The following is a 20020-nucleotide window of genomic DNA, read 5'->3' on the forward strand; positions in this document are numbered from 1 at the left end:
ACTTTTGAAAATGGTGCTGAAGAAAAGGAAAAAGGCAAACAACTGTGCAGTAGGGAGAAAGTTAGAGTAGTGTCATAATAGCATCAAAGTTGCTTCTCACCTTACGTGTTAATCTTCTCTTAATCTCTCGTTTTTCCTCCTGCTCCTCTTGCTCATTCCGGGCTGTAAAAGATTTACAAGGATCTCAGACTGTGGACTCATCAGGCATGCACCGTTTGCAACAAAATAAGCCCTTCCATCAGTAAGTGTATTAATGTTTCAGGACCTCTCTGATGCACAGTATGTCCCTCTGGGGCTGGTGAACGTCCTGGATCCGTAGCTACTGTGCTTCTTCACACGCCTCATAAAACATCTACAGCTTCCTTCCTTTCCCTGTGTTGGCACCTCTTCATGTGTGTCACTTTCTAGAAGGGTTGGGCAGCAAGCCAGCTCTTCAAAAAAATGTTATCTCCCTGCCCACAGGCCTGGTGGCCTCAGGGGGCTCAGCTACGATAGGGTTGGATTCTGCAAGGTCAGTGGTTGGAAAAGAAACACATACATTTTATTTCCGTCTGCAGAATAATTTCTTGCAGCTACTTTTTGTAGATAATAGAAAAAAACCTTTGGAATAGAGGTGCCAGACAAATTGTGCAACTTCCCATGGCATGAGTGGAGTTAAGGAGAGTGTGTCCTTCTATAACGAGTCTTCAAAGTTTCACACTGGAGCATAAAAGTTCATCCCAGGTCATTTAACTTTCAACATTAAGCCAAAAGATCACGTGCTATGAGTTCTTACCAGGGCATGCCTCAACTCTTCTCCCTCAAGAGTTCAATCACATTTGAGTACACTAACTCTTCTTCAACTTAGGAGCAGGCTGTCATGCATTGCCTTTGCATTGACCTTTACCAAAAGTCACTAAAATCCCAGGCTTCCAGGTACTCAGCTTCTCGATCAGTTAGGATCTATCTCCACTGCTTCACTGATGGCTGAAACGCTCTTTACTCCCATCATGCCAGCACAAAACAGGTGAGAGCAAACACAACTCATCAGCTTTTCCAGTCAGTACTCTGGGCCCCTGCTGGGTTCCAGTTTTTGCTCAGCTAGGACTAGCTCAGGCAGGAATAACTCTCTGCAGGGGACATTATGGACCTCAAAGGCCAGCTGAGGAGAGGTGCTTTGATTTAAATTGTTAAACTTTGGATTGCACTAAACTCAAGGGGGCATCCCACGTTCCTCTCTGCTGATCCTGCAGCTGGAGCAGGCACCTCCTGCAGAGCAGCAGGAACAACCCACCAGCCCTAGCTTCTTCAGCTGTGAGAGCACAAGCCAGCACTCTCACTGGAAAACTGGGGCTTTCCCCATACAGAAATGTGAGCCCACAGAAGCCTCTGAGCAGGTGAGAAGGGCTAGGCTGCAAACCAGGTGTCACTGCTCAGGACAGACAGTGCTACCACAACTGCTCACTGACTTCAGCAGGACTGGGAAATCTCCACCAAAGTGGACAAAGAACCTGCCGATGTTATGATGTTTCACACTATGCTTCTGAACTTTAAGTGCCATTTTACCAAAAATACTGCTTATATTTTCAGAAGGAAGGAAACCGGTAGGGACTAAAAAGAACACAAGACAGCAGGGAGTTACAACTGTCTTTTTAAGCAATCACTGGAGTATCTACACTGATAAATATGATTTTCCTCTTTCAGTGGTTTCTGTCCCTACTCGGCTGGATACTCCTCCAGCAATTGATCCTCTAGCAATTTTTTTCTTCCCTTTGTGTCTCAAATTTGGAGGAGCTGGTCCTGCAAATGCTTGCTTTCAGACACAGCACTAACTAAAGAGAATCCACACAGAGTCAGGGTAGAACTGCAAGCAGCCAAGGAGTTTTATATAAAACTTAGTAATGGCTACTCATTTTTGTCCTTGGCATCTGATGTTTTTCTCTTCTCCTCACTCTCAGCCCAGCTACCCACTTTCAGAGACAGCCAGGCTTAAGACTTCAGGCAGGTAAAAGCTGGAAAATAGGAATACATTCTCCTTCAAAACTAGAAAGTGACTTTGTTTTAGCCTATTTCTTTGAAGTTAAGTCATGCCAATCTTGTGAAGATACAGAACAGATGCTTTATTTCATCTTAGGTGTTCAGGAGAGTCTCTGTTCCTCTAAACCTGTGTGTCAGGGTGATGTAGGTGCAATTTTCACTCCTGATCTCGTGCCAGTGTGAAATGTCCCCCAGTACTGTTTGAGGTATTCAGAACCCACCTAACCATAATTTTTATGAGAAATTTATGCAACCCTGAATGTGCCAGGTTGACAATTGGATTACTTTCATCCACCTGTGAAGTGGCATGGGGTGGTGCATGATGGGGGATAGAGGCATCTCTCCCTGTACCCTTGGACAGCAAGTACAGCTGCAAAGTGTTCTTTAGTCTTCAAAATAACCCTGCAGGCCTGGACTCCTCCCACTCCATGCCCTTGATCTAAATATGAGTCAGTGACTGGGGCATACTTCAGTGAAGGACATCCCACAAGACCCAGTTGTCTGTCTCTGCTGTTTCCTTGCTGTGGCTGCTGGGATTTCACTGTTGCCATCAGCTAGTAGCAGAACTTGGGAAATGGATGCTTTGCCCTTGTAAAGATAACTCATAATTATTGCAGTAGCACAGACCTAGGAAGCATTCAATTCATGTATAAAGACTGGCTATCCAACCACACTTGGCCTCATTTTTCCCCATCAGCATGGGCAGTAATGCAGTTACACGTGCAATAGGCACATCACAGTACCAGACGTGACATTTTCATCAGGGAGATTTCAGCTTTAACTGCAGAGAAAGTCCTGTTTAGTCTACTTGAGAGCTTGGTAGGTTTTCTTTTGTGTTTGTGCATGCTTTGGGCTGGGCTTTTGCAAATTGCTTGACCTGCTAATGCAGAGAATTTACACTTTTTTTATTAGCACTTCCTGAGTTTCTCTTTCCCTACACTCCATTATATTTATTATAATGCTCCTTTTCAGAAGTCTAGAGAAATGACACAAAATGACACACAAATCAGAAAATATTTATTTTTACTGGTTTAAGTGTAGAGTATGTTTATGCTTTCTTTTTAAAATTATGTAACAAATTTATTTTTTTCTTTCCTGCTGTGGTTCACCAAAAGTTGGAATGCCTTGGAAATACCACATTACTCTTTCCTGTAATTAGGAAGCTGTTTGTTTACCAAGACACACATGTTTGGGGCAGATCTGTGCTAAAGGAAGCTATAAAAAAATCCATTCAGGAAATACAATGTGGTTCCGGAATCAGGGTAATATTTTCAAACATCCATGTAATTTAAAAGCCTTTATTCAATTAAAAAAGAAACTGGTGTTACTTGAGAGGTAACTCCTCTGAAATGTAAGACACCCTTAGGGCCCTCTGTGACTGCTGTGCTCAGCAATGGGACCGTTAGGAATGTCTGCAATGCACCCAGCACTGGAGATGCTGCTCTCTGCTGATGCTGGTTCAAAGCAGGTGCCCAAGATGCCACCTCCCCCAGTGCCAGGGCAGTGTTTGCTGGCCATGCACCAGCGCCAGGTGGTGCCTGACACGTGTTTGTCCAGAGGTCCCAGGATGACAACATGAGCTGCCAGAAAATTGGCCTCTGTCTCTCTGTGCGTGAGCCTGACACCAGTCATGTCGCAGGTCCCCCTTCTCCAGCTGTTCTGCTACACCCCTGGGAGACAATCACAGCTGGATGTGCCAAATATTTCCCCAGGTTCTGCCCCTGCCTTCCCCCAGCAGTCAGTCACCGGAGTTAGGAGCAGACAGGAGGAGCACAGTTACTAAGAGAGGGCTGGTCCCAAACAAATGGCTTTTCCAGCAGCCTCAGGCTTGCCCACGCTGCTCTGCTGTCCAGCCTTTTCTCCTCTTTGCATTCACAGTGGTGACTCTCTCCCTCTGACTGCTACGTGTAATAACATCAACAGATAAAAAGAACCTGCTGGGCACTAACACTATCATTAATCTGCTAAGAATTTGATTTTGAAATATTTGAAAAATGAATTCTGCTGATTTTCAGAGAATTAATCTTCTGCTACCACATTTTTATGATTTTATACAATGCAGCTATTCGAACAAGAGAAGGTGAATTATGGACCTACCTAAGGAGACATTATGTATAAGGTACCATTTTGGAATACTTTTTTCTGTAGTAAGTTTTAAAAATTTTCCTGGAAATATGCATTTACTAACTTAAAAAGGGAAGAACTTGTTTGTTTGCTGTTTTTTTTTTCTGTTTCCAAAGTAACAACAACAATCATATAAACAGGTTTTTTTTTTGTTTTTAATATTCAAAACACTTGCAAGCAAGTAAAGAAACTGTAATTTTCTTCCTGTTCATTCATGAGGTTATGAAAGTTGGACTCAGTCCAGCTTCCCTTCAAGTCAGTGACAATGTATCTACTAGCTTGGTTCAGGATTTCTGAGTGGCATTTTGTCCCTTTAAAATAACATGGGCTGAGGATCTACTTGCAAATTTTTGGCTGATTTAAAGGGAGAGTTTCATGGGAATAACCCTGAGTCCCACTGGATTATTTTTTAAATTGAATAAAGGCTCCAGCTAGCATAGATTGCTGTGAAGATTTTTAGGAAAGCTAATCGAGCTATGCCCTAATGTCTTTACTAACTTACAATGGGATGTTCATCTATATAAGTGCTGCACAAAGGAGGCTTTTCAGGATGTCTGACTCTGTCTGGAATGTCATTCAAGACCTAGGATTTTTTCCCCTTAGGTTGTTTATTCTTGTAAATTTACTGACTCTGGTTTGAAAGAACTGTTTCTGCAGATTTAGATGTTATTACAGACTTTCATGCTTATTTGCACTTACGATGCCCTTTATTATTTTTATTTATTATCAGTGATGCTTACAGAGAATAGCTGATGTTCATAAAAACCACCAAATGTATATGAAACCTAACCCAAATTATCTGGCTTCAGGTTAAATGGCAGCAGAATCAGGACTTACGTTTCAGTATGTTCCTCTGCTCCAATTCTTCGGCAGTCGGCCTCTGGCTCAGTCGTCTGCGAAAAAAGTCCAAGATCAGTTTTTGGACCATATCATATTCTCCTCAGTTCTCTGCCTTGAAGAGTCACTTTGGGGTGTGAAAGGCAGAACAGAAAGCACTGAACTGCTCCATTATGTACTTGGTATGCCTGGACCATGCGTGACACACACCATGCTTCGCTTTCTCAGTTTCCTCTGTTTCCAACCCACGAAAGACAAAATATGTTATGTCATCTTAGGCATGACTCTCCCACCCCTACCCCAGGCAGAGCTGCTGAAAGCTAAGCCACACAGATGTCTCCACTTAATTTCCTTCCCTCCATGCCTTCTTCCTGACTTGCACAAGTATTTCTAGCTAGGATCCAGCTAACCCTCTCGCTGCCCCCTCGCCAGCCTCCTGCCTGCGCCCTGTTGGTTCACACAGCGTTTGAACACACAGACACAGAAAAACAAGGGACTGTTTGGCAGCACTGAGGGCAGAACAATAGCAACCCTCCTCCTCCTCTTGTGGCTTTTATTAAATCCTATATTGAAGGATCAGTGTGACTTGCTAGTCAATCTGTCTGTAAGAGGGTCAACAAACCCCACAATCTAATTACAAATGGGGGCTCTGTACGTAGGAATGACCTGAATATTCAGAATACAGAGCAAGCACAAAAGGGTCTTTGGAAAACAAAGTAAACCAGAGAGATGACATCAGAAGTCAGCACTGTTGGGCATCCTCATACTTTTATCCAAGTCAATGGGTGTTTTGTCAATGATACCAGTGACATGACAGAGCCTTCTCTTCCTCCAGACTTGGTCATTCAGAGACATTTCCAACTTGAGGACCCGAGTCTTTGTCAACTGGACCAGCTTCCCTGGGAGTTACTGGTTACTGGGTACTGATAGGAAATTATAAGAATGCTGCATGGCTTCATCTTCTGCAAGGAATGTTCCCCTGACCCTGGGCCCAGCAGCTCCCTGAAATGGAGCTGGATGAGAGATGTCTGACAATGGCTCCTCACCACACAGGGACTAAGCTGCTGGTGCACGTGCATCCCCAGCCTTCTCCAGGGCCAGGAACTCATGTGTGTGCCAGTTCAAGACCCCTGCCCCTCACACTGTGTGCAGAGCACAGGGCTGAACAAGCACTGGGTAGGAGCCCACCTCCCACACCAGCTGTTTGAAGGCAGAAGCTTTACAGGCACCTGATTTTACAGTCTGAAGATCTCCACCAGCAGAGGTGATACCAGCTGCATGTCCTTTGGGAGCACTTTACACCATGAAAACAAATGAGCAGAACACAGCCCTATTTCAGTGTAGAATTTGGAGTCAGGAGCTTTATCCCTTTCTCAAAGCAGATTGAACATTTATCTCATTAGAAAAGTGTTAAAAGGGACAGAAACTGACCCTTAATTCAGAAGTAAAGAATGTCTGCAAAGTACTTTGAAGACAGAAAGTGCTATTCAAGTGCTTGCCATTACATCTTTAATATACAGTAGCTGTTGCTAATGGGAGACTTTGCCTTAGGACTGTGAAGCAATTAGAACTTCTTCATTTCTAGCATCACATGACAACCAAAAAAGAAGAATTGCCTCTTTTAGCCCCACCACACATGTCTGCAGGAACTGTATTATAAATGTTTTCAATCCCCCATGCCGGGATGCTTTTCAAAAGGATACATCAGAGGGATGTTCAGGATGAATGTCAGCCATCCAGCATGTGGATGGCTTCTACAGAAACAGACATCATAGTAAAAAGAGAAAGGAAGAAACCTCCCCCCAAAGTCCTCCAGATTCCAAGAAAACAAGGATTGAAGAATTCAGATAACTGTTCTGTCACGAACAGTTCACACTAGGACATTTCTAACAGAAGGCAGAGGTTTTATCTACCTACAGAAGTGATTTACAACAGGGACCACATCTTCCATGTGTTGTGAGGTACCTGCCATGAAGCAGATGCATTTAAACTAAGCTTTCGCTGCCTGTTTCTGTGGCATTTCTTCCACACAAGAGGACACACATTTCCTCCAAGAATACCCTTGTTGTTATCTGCACCCTCTACTCCTGTGCTGCTCAGGACCTAGAGACCATGGGATTCTTCCCCACACTGTCTGGTAGGGCCCCAAGTGAAAGCCAGCCAAGGATACTCATGTTCCCCATCAAGAGTCAAATTACTTTGTGGATTCCATTATCCACCCTTTTCGGTCTGCAGAGTGCTCCTGCCTAAATGGTGACTGCCACTTTCAAGTAATGCACAGCAGAAAAAGCCGTGCCACTTTGGATAGATTCATTCATGGATTAGCAAACAAATGTCAAGTTTCTAATAATGTGAGTTAGGCAGCAGGAAAAGCTAAGGTATTCTTGTAGTGGAACAAAATCTTAATTAGTCCTTACAGTGCAAGTAGTAAAGCATCACTGAGGGATGAAGGTCATGAATAGAAGCCATAGAGGTTTCTGGCCTCCAGTACCAGTGTCTGCTTTCATCTCCATGAACTGCTGTTAAATTCCCATTTCCATCATCCCTTGGGACTGACCGAGTCTGCTCCTGCTCCTTCATTCTAAGTCCCACCTTGATGAGTTCTTCAAATAAACCCAGCCTCTTCCACAGCCCTTCCCTTCCAAACTCCCCCAATTATCTCTTTTCATGGTTTCTTGCTCATTTACTTTAATTCCTTCTATGCTGTTACAGTGACTTCTGCCCCCAAACACCTCCACCAGCTCCTCAGAACAGCAGCATTTAGGCTCTTGTTTCTTGCCACCTAATTTCTAGGCTTGCCAGACGTTGAACAGCTGTTAACATCTCTGTTAATCTTTGAAAATCTTGATACTAGTTACAGATAATGTAAGTCAAGAAACACAAGCAGCTCTTGCTTTATTACTACGTCTGCAAAGACACAGTTTTTTTTTTTTTTTTTTTTCCACACTCAGTTTCAGTACACCAGCTCTAGCATAGAGCTCTGACCTTGGCAAACATCAGTGGTTATAGCTCCCCTCTTCTGCCTTCCTTCCTGTCCTTCCCAGAATGAAAAGTTGTTAATGAAGCCCACCTAGCTTGCACAGGTTGATTTCAACAGTTTGTGATTGCTGGCTTGCTGCTGTGCCTCATTTAATTTAACATCACAGGGGCTGCATGAGGCAGTCAGGAGGCCACAGGTCAGGAAAAAGGTGTCTCATTAGCAGCACAATCTGAATAAACAGGAGAAAATGGACATGAGGAAGGAACCTGGTGCCACAGCAAAGAACAGATCTGCTTGTGCAAACTGTAAGGATGGAGGGAGATGTGTGGTGCTGCTGTTGATCAGAAGGTAACTCTGGCTGTTTCATCAAACAAAGTAAGTGCAAGTGTCTGGCCAAGGAACAGGGGAGACAGACCTCAACAAGCAACCACCTCTAACAGCAATTTCTGTATTTAAAATGTTCATGTGTCAACATGCCTGACCTTCACTGTGCCATCCATACAGTTTTGCAATGTGCTTCAGGCATCCAAGAGGACAGGAAAGTGTTTTGTAATTGGTGCTTTACAATTATTGCTTGGTTTGTACTTCATATATTTCTGCAATATCGATTACAACAGTTTTGCAAATATACTGTGACAAAGGTTTTACTACAAAGGAAAGCTTCCTAAGATTTATGGTGACATAAGGAAAGCCTTGCTGGGATTTCACTGAAAAAATAATATCCAAATGGGTTTGTCAGTAAAAATTGCTCACATTTACAAAGATAAACTTGACAGCAAACCAATTTTCTGAATTAATTCTCTACATGATCAAATGCATCACACTCCTTGTGCTAGACAATAAGAGCAGTTCTTCATTAGCATGGTGTAGTGAGGCTTATTTTGTTGGGTGTTTTTTTTTTTTTTTTTTTTTTGCTTGTTTGCTTGCTTTGAATTTGCTCTGGGCTGGGCTGGTCACATTATGGCAGATGAGTAGGAATTTGGGGCCAGAAGGGACAATCATGCAAAATCCATTGCTGTAGATCTAAAATATTGGCTGGTGCAGGGACCAACAGGAAAGAAAGGCAGCATTTTCACTGATGGATGCTACTGTTTGGACCCTCCCCAGCAAACTGAGAACTCAGAATGAAAAGTTTCTGCTCCATTTGTCAGTGCTCTGCAGGAGCAATAAAAGGAAAAACATGTCCTTGGGCATGACAAAACCCTTAAATGAAGTACACAGTGCTGCTTACCCTGCTCTGCAGTGTGGCCACTCCCCGAGGGCTCTCAGGCCAGCAGCCAATCCCTTGTGGGGCCTTGGCTCAGATTTTTGCAGCCCTTTTGTCTGGCAGCACCTTTGAGGTGAGATGCTCCTGGCTGTCTTGGCTGTCCCCTACCAGGAGTCCTGGGTTTTCTCTCCTTGATCTCTTGTTTTGCTGTGGATGAGCTCCAAGAGAAAGCTGGTTTATGCCATCCAGCTTGTTGTTGTGTGAACAGGATGATGTGTGATATGTGTTTTCTGTGTATCAGGAATTCATCTTTGCCTCTGTCCAGAGGACAAGAGAATTTAAGAGCCTAGTGTGGGGTCACACGCAAGTATAATGGCTGGATACAACACAGGGCTGGCTGGAAATTGCTTCCCCACCCACTTGCCAGGCTTATTAACTGTGAGTGTTTGCAGGCACGAAAGGCAGAACTCAGCAGCTCTCCAGTGCCTGAATGGTGACATTTGGTGTGTGGGACCCAAGAACAGGACTGGTGGACATGACAGGGCACACAGCAGGACGGTGAGATGTCCAGAATATCCCCAAGGCATCTCTGAGCCAAGCTGTGCTCACACAGTTGTTCCTCATGACTTAAGTCACCCTGATGTAAAATAACTTGTGAGCACAGTGGGGCATAACCTCTGCAGCAACTCCTGAATTTATTCTGTATGTGCAAATATCCTCAATCAGCAGCAACTGGGCTCATACTACCCTAGACACTGCGCTAACAGAGCAGTAAATCTGAGCTGGGCGCATGAGAAGCTGCTACAAAGAGCTACTTGTCACATTGCTCTTTAGTTGACATAAATGAGCATGACTGAAGCTAGTAGAACTGCACTGATTTACATCAGCAAAATAATTCCACATGAGGAAAATTCAATGGGAGTAAGGAGTGTTAATTTACCTTGCCTTTCCCAATAATAATAATGCTGATAACAAAGCAGAATTAACCAAGTAAAGGCTGTCAGGGGCTCTTTGCACTCCAATGCCATGTACAGAAAATTCAGAGAAAAACAGAAAAGAAGAAAATATTGTATTTGTTTCTAGTAGTTAACTGTTAGCAGAGGGCAAGAATGAACTACTTCCTTTCCTTACATCACTGCACAATGAGCAAAAAATCATTGTAAGCCTGGAGGCTCACTTTCTTTGTAGTGACAGCCCAGATTTTGCCAGTCAGACTGTAGAGTCTACAGAGGACTATCATTCTCCTAAACAGGACTTATAAAATGGGATTAAATGTACTTCTATCAATGAATTAATAAACTGAGGCCATATTAAATAGAAAATCCCTACCCAAAGAAGCAAGTGTAACCAATAAAATTCTTGTACTAGACTCCATTAGATGTTTGCTAATCTGTAGGATTATTACCTTCTTTAAGCTCCCTCACAGGTAAGCGTGACAAGTCTCCTGGTATCAGTCATGATAATACACTTTATAAGTCCTTTTCCTGAGAAATTAGGGCAATAAAGCCATAAGGAGTGTTTGCCACGACTCAGTTATCATGTAATGACTGCTCTCCACTTCCCTGTTGATTTAAAACATTCAGCCTCTGGGAGATGGTGATGCTTCTGCAGCTATAAAGAAGCCTGTGGCAATGAAAGCAGACCAATGTGGGCAGAGATGCCTGTTCATCCCTAAGAAAATGGGTGAAGCACCACTGGGATGGTTTAGCAGAGAACCAGTTAGACAATTTTGGTAGGAAGTATTTGCTTTTGGTGAAAGTCTAAAAAACTGCTAAGTATCAGTTGAAGATAAAAGTATTTTCTGACAGTCCCTTACTGGCAAGGTACTACTTCTGCCATAGTATCCCAGAGTGCTCCCTGGACTTCTGATTGTGTTCCCTTGACATTTGATCCAGGATAGCTACAACAGTCCCATAACCCTGAGGAGAGAGGCAATGCTTTTGCTCAGCATTAGTGCACTGCAAGAAGTACAGAACAATCTGGAATGTGAGCCAAAGTAATTTTATTTCCCGTAACACATCTGCAGTTGTGTTTCCAGCTGGGCTCTACAGGAAAATCAGATTTACAACTGAAATTATTCAGACTTTAATTCAGGCTCTAAGCAGTCATTTACTACCCCCCAAAATTATCCTTATCCCAGACTTGATTTTGTGTTGAGAAACAGCTTCAGTATAGACTTTAAAGCTCCGATTAGTCTAGATTGCAGTGAGGATTTTTGGGAAAACTAATCAGCAAATTTTCTGCTTGCTCAAGCATCTGTGTATAGTGAGAAATATAACCAAGCTGGCTCTTTGTTTAAAACTCTTACAACTGACCAGTTTGTTTTCCCATTCTTTAGATCATGTGAATCTATTCTTGAGTCATGGCTCAAATGATGCCATTTTTTCTGGTTCAGCTCACTGAGGGATTGAATTATTATGATTTTGATTTATTCTTTGGAAAGTTACAAGCTTCCTGAGAAAGAACTGCCTGCCCAGAGCAGGTCTCCTGGGAAAAGAATATCATATTCAAAATGTAGATTTTAAAAATTCATTATGTTTGCATAAGGTTACATCTTGTTCATTATATATGGAACAAATTTCTTTAAAATACCCAAATAAGGCAGAAATATTTTGGACCATGAACTCTGCTTCATTTCTTTTAATGAAATACAATGACTAGATAGCCCTATAACTCTGACTAGAAACACTGTGGATAATGACATACCCAGGTCATCACTCTTCCATTAGACCACTATAATAATGCAGACAATTGCATTTTCCCAAGGAATGACTTCATTTCTTTTCTAAAGATAATGTCAAGCAGTGATAGACACACAAATCCAGATTTTGTCCCCATGTTCATAATATTAACTGGGAGATGCCTACTGGTTTGTGGAACATTGCAAGACCATGCCTCACACCTCAACCTCTAAAATGGAGCCTCCTCCATTTAATTACTGTGCTGTTCCATTAACATCAAAGCTGTCAGCCAAATGCTGTCTCTTCACATAAAATAAGATCATGTAAGTTTAAATGATTTTAAAAAAAGGCACAGCTTAATTAAGATAGTTTTGCAGCATTACTTCTCAAATCTCTTATCCCTATCCCAAGAACAAAATATCCAACAACTGCAGTAGGAAACAAAGAACAATCTTTTTTAGAAGAGGGAATTTATTATGTATCTAATTCAAGAATGTATTTTCGGAACAATAAAAATGGGATGTTTTTGAGTACTAGAAATCCAGAGTGAAAAATGTACTAAATGCTGGTTGAAAATCCAAAGCATGCCAGAAAAAACAGATGGATGTTAGGACCCATTGTAATAGAGAAAAAAATGTTCTAAAATGTTAGCAATTGTCCTTCTGTTGTCTATACAGCATTGTGAGAAGACACTTGCCTCACCAAATGTGATAATATTGAATTAAAAGCCGAATTTACAAAGCTACAGATATCATAATTCACAGTTCAAGGTCAATCTGTAAATGACTTGAGTAAAATGGCACCAAAAAAAAAAAATCAATCTGAGCTGAACAGATATGCTTGCTGTCTATAGGCATTACTGAATGGTTTGTTTTAAAATCTATGTACAGTAATATTGCTTTGTCTCAGTGAATGAACATACTTAAAGCAGTAAATAAAAGTTAGTTACACTCTTAAAAGCAAAGCCATCTCCAAGTATGAGCCAGAAGAGCAGAATCTCCTTCTCTATTGGAATTTTCCCCACCTTGGCTTCTGATGCTCAGGGAAGCTTGGATGTTGGAACACATTTGATATAGGAATAAAGCAGTTATTCCTCTGTGTATGTGGCATGACCTTGGGATGGAGACAAAAAGCAATGCTTTAGGTGGGAAAAAGTTCTGTGGGACAGGGAAGAAAACACGGAGGGAGGCTGAGGGGTGACAATGAAAGTACAGCCCCATTCTCCCAAGCTCTTCACCTTTTAAAGCCCCAGTGATCTTTTCCAGCAACACAATCTTCTAAGAATGCTCTTCTGAGAAATCTGCTGCCACAAACTTAAATGCAACCTACCCTGAGAAGCAGCTCTGAGGCTCTGAGGGAGGGCTGAGGGCTGAAACACCTCATGGAGGAACCATCTTCCCTATGTTTAGTCAGTTTGAAGATCACACCCCTAGATGGGCTCTGTGACCACAGTGCCTGACATGACCTGTGCATTAGCAGCTATGTTGCACTTCTAGCACTGCCAATATGGAATTTGTTTAATGAAAAAAGCAGCAGCACCTTATCTTCTTATTCACATATGCACTAACACAACTGCAACCCTAAAATATGAAGCCAGGGACACTTTAACATGTAAACAAATAAACCAACTTTGCTTGGCAGTCCAAGTAGTCTGTGACCATCATGGGAAATCTCTATCTAAGATGTAAAAAGCTGTTCATTTTAAGGAAGGAAATCTGGATGTGGAGCTTCACCAGCAAGCTGATGTCAGTCTCAACATACACACAGCCAACTTTACAAAGCCTCCTCTGTTACTACAGCAGCTACAGACCACTCAAAGTACAGAGAGAGAAATTACCATAGAATGGTTTAGGTTGGAAAGGACCTTAATGATTACCCAGTTCCAACCCCCCTGCCATGGGCAGGAACACCTTCCACTACACCAGGTTGCTCAAAGCCCCATCCAACCTGGCCTTGAACACTTCAGGGATGAGGATACCCTGGGTTCTCTGGGCAACCTGTTCCAGTGTCTCACTAGCCTCACAGAAAAGAATTTCTTACTAATATTTAATCCAAACCCACTATCTTTCAGTGTAAAGCCATTCCTCCTTGTCCCCCCATTTACATGCCCTTGAAGAAAGTCCCTGTCCATCTCTCTTGAGAAGCCCATTTAGGCAATGCAGGGCTGCTCTAAGGTTCCTCCTGGGGCCTTCTCCAGGCTGAACAACCCCAGCTCTCTCAGCCTGTATCACATGCACCCCCTCACCACATTAGTTTGTTGTAGACCATTTTACCAGTGCCAGCATGAAGAAAGGCAAATGAACAATAGTGCAAGAACAAAATTCATCTCAAAAAAGGCACTTCACACTGGTAAATGTCAAAAAAATCCCCCAACTCACACCCTTTCTGCTAAATGAATCAAAAGCTAAAATACTCAGTGACTTGGAACAGCCACAATATAGGAACTCTAAATATAGGCTTTTATAACAGAAGTTGGCAGTGTTACCAATTCAAAACCACAATAATTCAGTTTTCAGTAGAAAAGATGCATAGGAAATAGCTATGGTGCCCATACTTTGTCTTGTTACTGAAGTGGAAAATTCCTGGAAGTAAACAAATTTGAGAGCTCTAAGAGCAATTAACTATTTTGTGACAGAGGGATCTCAGTTCCCCAGATTGTGGGATTTCAGATCCCCAAACTTCATGAAAAGCAGATGATAAATAGTAGTAACTTTTTGCAAAGGGCTGTGCCTAAAATTTTCACTTGAAGATTAAGAATTAGGACTGGCTGAAATGTTTGTGACAAACTAAAATTGCTAGAAAATTGAGTTCTAGAAGGTCAGAAACTATCTGCAAGGTGAGGTCAAACTTAGTGAGTAATTTCAGCTGAAAAAAACCAACTCACTAGACACACTTTTCTCAAAAACAATAGAATTTAAAAAGCATTAAAAACGCACTAGACAATATTTAATTCTGACCTGAAATGCTAGTTTTCAGTGTGTAATAAGAAAATTAATGATGCCTGTACTTGCTATTTTTAGTCAGTTTTCCCTATTCCACTTGTTAATTATTTTGTTCCTTTTGAGTACCAAATGCAAAAAAATCCATTATTCAGCCAAGTCCAGTAGGCACAATTCTTCCAATAACTGCTACAGTGATTCCAAGCACAAATCTACTGAGGTGGAATCCAAGAAGAACTCTCCCCAGCATCTGCATTGCAAGCTGCAAAGTGCAGGTGCCTTGGTCATTCCTCAGCATTTAAGGGGATATCTGTGGTCAGACTGGGTCTTTGCATGTTTGTATCTGCATCACCAACTTCATAATAGTTTCTTATCTTTCTAGAGAATGTCATATTTCACCACCCCATCCAGAGATTTGCCCATTGTACAAATTCCCAGCTGGTGTGTATTTAACACCTTCACTGCCAGAGCCTATTTCTGCCTCTATGCATTAGCAAGGGTCAGAAAGACTTTTTAAGAAATCCTAGCATCTCATGGAATGTCAATGAAAACATGCAGCACCACAGACAGAAAATAGCAAAAATGTCTAGCTTTAAAAAGAAACACTGATGAAATTATTTTACCTGGTTAAAATAAAAAAAACCCATGCCTTAGGAAACTGCATATTTGCATTTTGAAAAGATATTAGATACAATTATTCCACAGTTAGACTATCAGCTTTAGGTTCAAATCTAGTGGCCTAAAAGCATGACAAAATATTTTTTACCCAGGAGAATTCTTGTCCCATCTGCCTTTTCTTCTCTTGAATTTACTGAGATACACATAATTACCTAGAGGCTAAATTTGGACTACAAAGTGATAAGCTTTTTTTCTGTTGTTGCTTTGTACATATTTTCACAGCAAAACAAATGGAATGCTATAAAGAGGCTTATCACATCAAATAGGGAATTAGCAGCGGGAATCAATAATCTCCAAAGTAACAAAGATCCTATTTCCAGGCAAATACACTTAACTTCAAAATAAACAACCCCCCCCTTGTGAAACAAAAGACTTCCAGAGGGACATTCAAACCCTCTCTCCTATGTTGAGCAGGCTGCAGCCTTTCTCTTTGTCCCCTGCATAGTGTGACATCAGCTTTTTACATTTTCTCCCTCAAGTTTTGAGAGCTCAGTTCAGCCCATACTGAAGTTCTTCCACACTCAGATTTCTGACTGCTATCAGGTGCCTGTACATTCCACCTGGCACTTCATTAATGTGAAAACTTGCTTCATTACACATTCTAGCTGCTGGAATGAGTATTGGTACCAGTATTCTTGACATTATTTTTTTTTTCCCACTAACTAGAGGTGATGTTGAACTATGGAGGGGGAGGGAATGCCCAATGATATCTTCCTTATGCAAAATGGGAGAGAAAACTACTCCTGGCTCTGTTGACCTAAAGAATAATTTTTCCTTTACACTTCAGACACTTCACTTCTTAAATCTCATTGGGAAGGTGTTGTAGATATCTTCCTTGTGATATTTCAAATGAGGGTGCTATCAAAGTCCACATTTTTTCCAATTGTTTGCCCTCTAAAGAAAGACTGCCTTACATTATTGACTGTTTTTTGAGCTCCTTACTGAATAGCTTCGCAGCTGGCATCAGGCAGAAAGGCTGAAGAGAATTAATATTTAAAATACTTTGTACTCAAGCTCAGCACAGTATGTTTGTTCGTGGCTGCTGACATGCCATAGGAGAGGCCTGGATTTCCCTGCAGGGCACACTCAAATGCCAAGACTGAAACACTTCTGTCCTGGGCATTCAGTGCCCTGGTTTTGTGGCATACACTTGTTTTCTGCATATCTGGCTGCAGTGATGGCAAGGACAGGGGGCTTGGAAGAAGGCAGCAAAGGAAATCATTGCCGTCACCCTGACAAAAATCCCTTCTGAGTATTTACTGATGATGCACAAAGTGTTTGTAAACCTGGAAACTGCACCTACTGCTATGAGAGGCTGCAGATTGGACTAAAACATGCTGGCTAGGATGGCCTGGGCAAACAGTCACAGTGCCTGCTTCCCAGTTATGCTAACCTTCTTCATTAGTTTACAACATGCAATTTCTCATTCATCCACATTGAGCAGAAGTAAAAGGATACACCCTCTCAGGCCCTCCTTCCAGCCCCAATGGCCACAACCATGGGGACTTGTGTTTTGCTTTACAGGCAGATTGAATTTACATCTGTAGCCTATAGTTTATTGGGTGGTAAGCCTACTCTTATGACTGGACATTATCTAATGCTAATAACAACTTTGCTCTGCTGAGACCAGCTAATTAACACCAGCTGCTAAGGAGCATGAATGGGGAGGAATATCTCACAACTACTACACTCTGTCAGCTTTTCAAACTCCTCTGAGCAGTGTTTTTAGCAAAATGTACATTAAATACACACTTCCACTCTGTTTTCTTCTTTAGAGACATCAGAACAATGCTGTACAATGCATTACTGGAGATCCCTGCTGCTGTCAAGATACCAGGCAGCACCACTGCAGGCTCTCTGGGATGTTTGTGAGAGATCAAGCTTCCTATTCCCCAAAGTGAGCAAGAGCAGCAATTTGCTGATTGCTGTCTCTGGATTCACCCACAGATAGAAAATGTTGAAGGCAGATCTTAAGATTTTGCTTCAGATAGTTAGAAAAGCAGAAAAGAGCTATACAAGGGTGCCCAGACACTGAAAACTCTTGGAAGGGAAACTAGGACTCTGGTGTGTGGTGGTTTTTTTTTTTTTTTTTTTTTTTTTTTTTGCTATAGGAGAGATGGACTGAGGGGATAAGGAAGTTCAGGGCTGAGAGAAATGCTTGTAGAAGGAAGTTGAGTGTCTGGAGTTGATTTCCTCGTGAATGCAGCATGTCTGTGAGATGTTCTTGTTTAAAAACTGAGTCCTGGTAACTTTTTCCGTAGAGCAGAGCCACAAGGAGTTTGGTTGCAAGAGCTAATAATCCCACACTCTCTTGGGACTGAAGTAAGCTAGAGACTTCTACAGTCTACATGCCATAGACAGGCATTTGTCAAAGCTTGTGACCTGCCTAAATTGTCTGTGCTGTCACAGCCATTGTGCAATAACCCAAATCAGAAGACATTAGTTAAGCATTGCAGCAGAATAGCTTTATGAAACATATTTATCGAAACTTTAGGCTGCAGAGAGTGAAGGGAAGCAGGATTTGGGGAAGTCTGAGACAGAATCTGGCTAAAGGCACACAAAAAATCAGCCAACAATGCCATACACTTCAAAATGCAAAGATGTTGCTAATGCACATTGACATTGTCTGTTCTTTCCATACCTGTGTTATTGCAGAATGGTGAGTCTGGCAGGGATCTCTGAAGCCCATCTGATCCAATCCCCCTAGAGCTGGGACTGTGTCCAAATGACTTTTGAATGTCTCCACAGGGAGAAATCTCACAATCCCCCTGGCCCACCTGTGGCAGTGTCTGGTCACCCTCAGAGTAGAAATAATGTTACTGATGTTCAGAGGGAATCTCCTTGTTTTGCTTGTGCCTGGTGCCTCTGGTCCTGTCACTGGGCCCCACTGAGGAGTGCCTGCCTCTGTCCCCACTGGACCCTTCCTTCAGGTATTTATACACATTGATAAGATCTCCTGAGCCTTTTATCTAGGCTCAACAGTCCCAGCTCTCTCAGGTGCTCTCCACAGGGAGGATGCTCCAGTTCATCATCTCCATCATCTTTGTGGCCTTTCGTTGGACTGTCTCTCATATGCCCCTATCTCTTTCCTACAGAGAAGTCTTGATGATCCTTGCAGATCCCTTCCAGCTCAGAATATTCTGTGATTCTGAGCCAGAAGTTGATGCAGAACTCCAGATGTGGCCTCACCAGTGCTCAGTAGAGGGGAAAAAAATCACATCCCTTGGTCTGCTGGCAATACTTTTTCTAATGCAGCCCAGAATGCTATTAGCCATTTCCCCCCTCCCCCCACCAAGTTGCTGGCTGATGTCCAACTTCATGCCCATCAGGACCCCCAGATCCTTTTCTGCCAAGCTGCTCTCCAGCTGGGTGGCACCCAACATATATTGGTGCATGGGGTAGTTCCTTCCTAGGTGCAGCCATTAGCACTTGCCTTTAATGAACTTCATGAGATTTTTGCCAGCCCATTTCTCCAGCTTGTCAAGGTCCCTCTGGATGGCAGCACTATCCTGCAGTGCATCACCCACTACTCCCAGCTGGGTGTCACCATCAAGTTTGCTGAGGATCTGCTCTGCCTGTCATCCAGATCATTAATGAAGGTTGTTAAAGAGGACTGGACCTAGTACTGACCCCTTGGGGTATGCTGCTAGGTACTGGAGTCCAACTGGACTCTGTGACACTGAACAGCAGCCTCTGGACTGGATGGGTAAATGGATTGAAAAGTTTGAGTGGCTGAGGCCATTCTTGAACACCTGAGGAATTTTACAGGAGACAGTGTTGAAAGTCTTACTGAAATCTACACAGACATTACCTACTGCTCCCTGGTTGTCCACCAGGTCAGTAATTTCACAAGTTCATCACATTAATCAAGCATGACTTGCTCTTGTGAATCCACATTGACTATTGCTGACTTTTTTTTTGTCCTTTACATGCCTGAATATGGTTTCCAGGATTACCTTCTTCATCATCTTCCTAGTGATGCATGTGAGGTCAGTTGGCCTGTAATTCCCCTACTCCTCTTTGAATATAGGAGTGACATTTGCTTTCCTTCTTGTCTTTGAGCACTTCTCCCAGCTGACAAGATCAGTCAAAGAAATATTAAAGAAAATAAGGATGGCACTGAATCTTCAGTAATGCTGGGTCAAGTTCATCCTTTCATTTATACTTTTATGCGGAATAGAGAGGCAGCACTGCTCTCCGGAAGATTTTAACACATGCCCTAATTGTTAAAACATGACATGACTAGTGACAAGTGCACAGAACTGGGACAAAGGCAAGGTACACTGATGGGCAGGTGGGAAAATCAAATCTGAGGCAGCCAAGTGTGCAACCATCAGGAAGGATGCTGAGACAAGTGAATTGCCATGCCTGGTATTCCTCTACTGATGCTTTGCATTTTCCCATCACTGTTTTGATATCTGCTCCAAAATCTTTCAGACTCAGGCCAAGTGCTGCACAGTATCTTGAACCAAGGTGGGGTGGCAGGGGCTACAAGCACTAGTGAAATACAGTGAGAAATAAGACAGAATAAAGACACTGAAGAGAAGAATTAGGGACA

At 42.4% G+C, this 20020-nt stretch overlaps 1 protein-coding gene across 16 annotated transcripts in view; it reads right to left on the bottom strand.

The window, feature by feature from the left end:
* The window catches only part of PHACTR1 (phosphatase and actin regulator 1), a 304933-nt gene that overhangs the window by 16701 nt on the left and 268212 nt on the right, over window positions 1–20020 (bottom strand). For all 16 annotated transcript variants that reach the window (XM_064705249.1, XM_064705255.1, XM_064705258.1 and 13 more), the window contains 2 exons: window positions 4978–5033; window positions 101–162 (listed from right to left, as the gene is read on the bottom strand). In XM_064705249.1, the coding sequence (XP_064561319.1) occupies window positions 101–162; window positions 4978–5033 (118 nt within the window). The remainder of the gene's footprint in view (window positions 1–100; window positions 163–4977; window positions 5034–20020) is intronic.

This window comes from Zonotrichia leucophrys, chromosome 2, assembly GCF_028769735.1.
Source record: "Zonotrichia leucophrys gambelii isolate GWCS_2022_RI chromosome 2, RI_Zleu_2.0, whole genome shotgun sequence".
Classification (NCBI taxonomy): Eukaryota; Metazoa; Chordata; class Aves; order Passeriformes; family Passerellidae; genus Zonotrichia; species Zonotrichia leucophrys.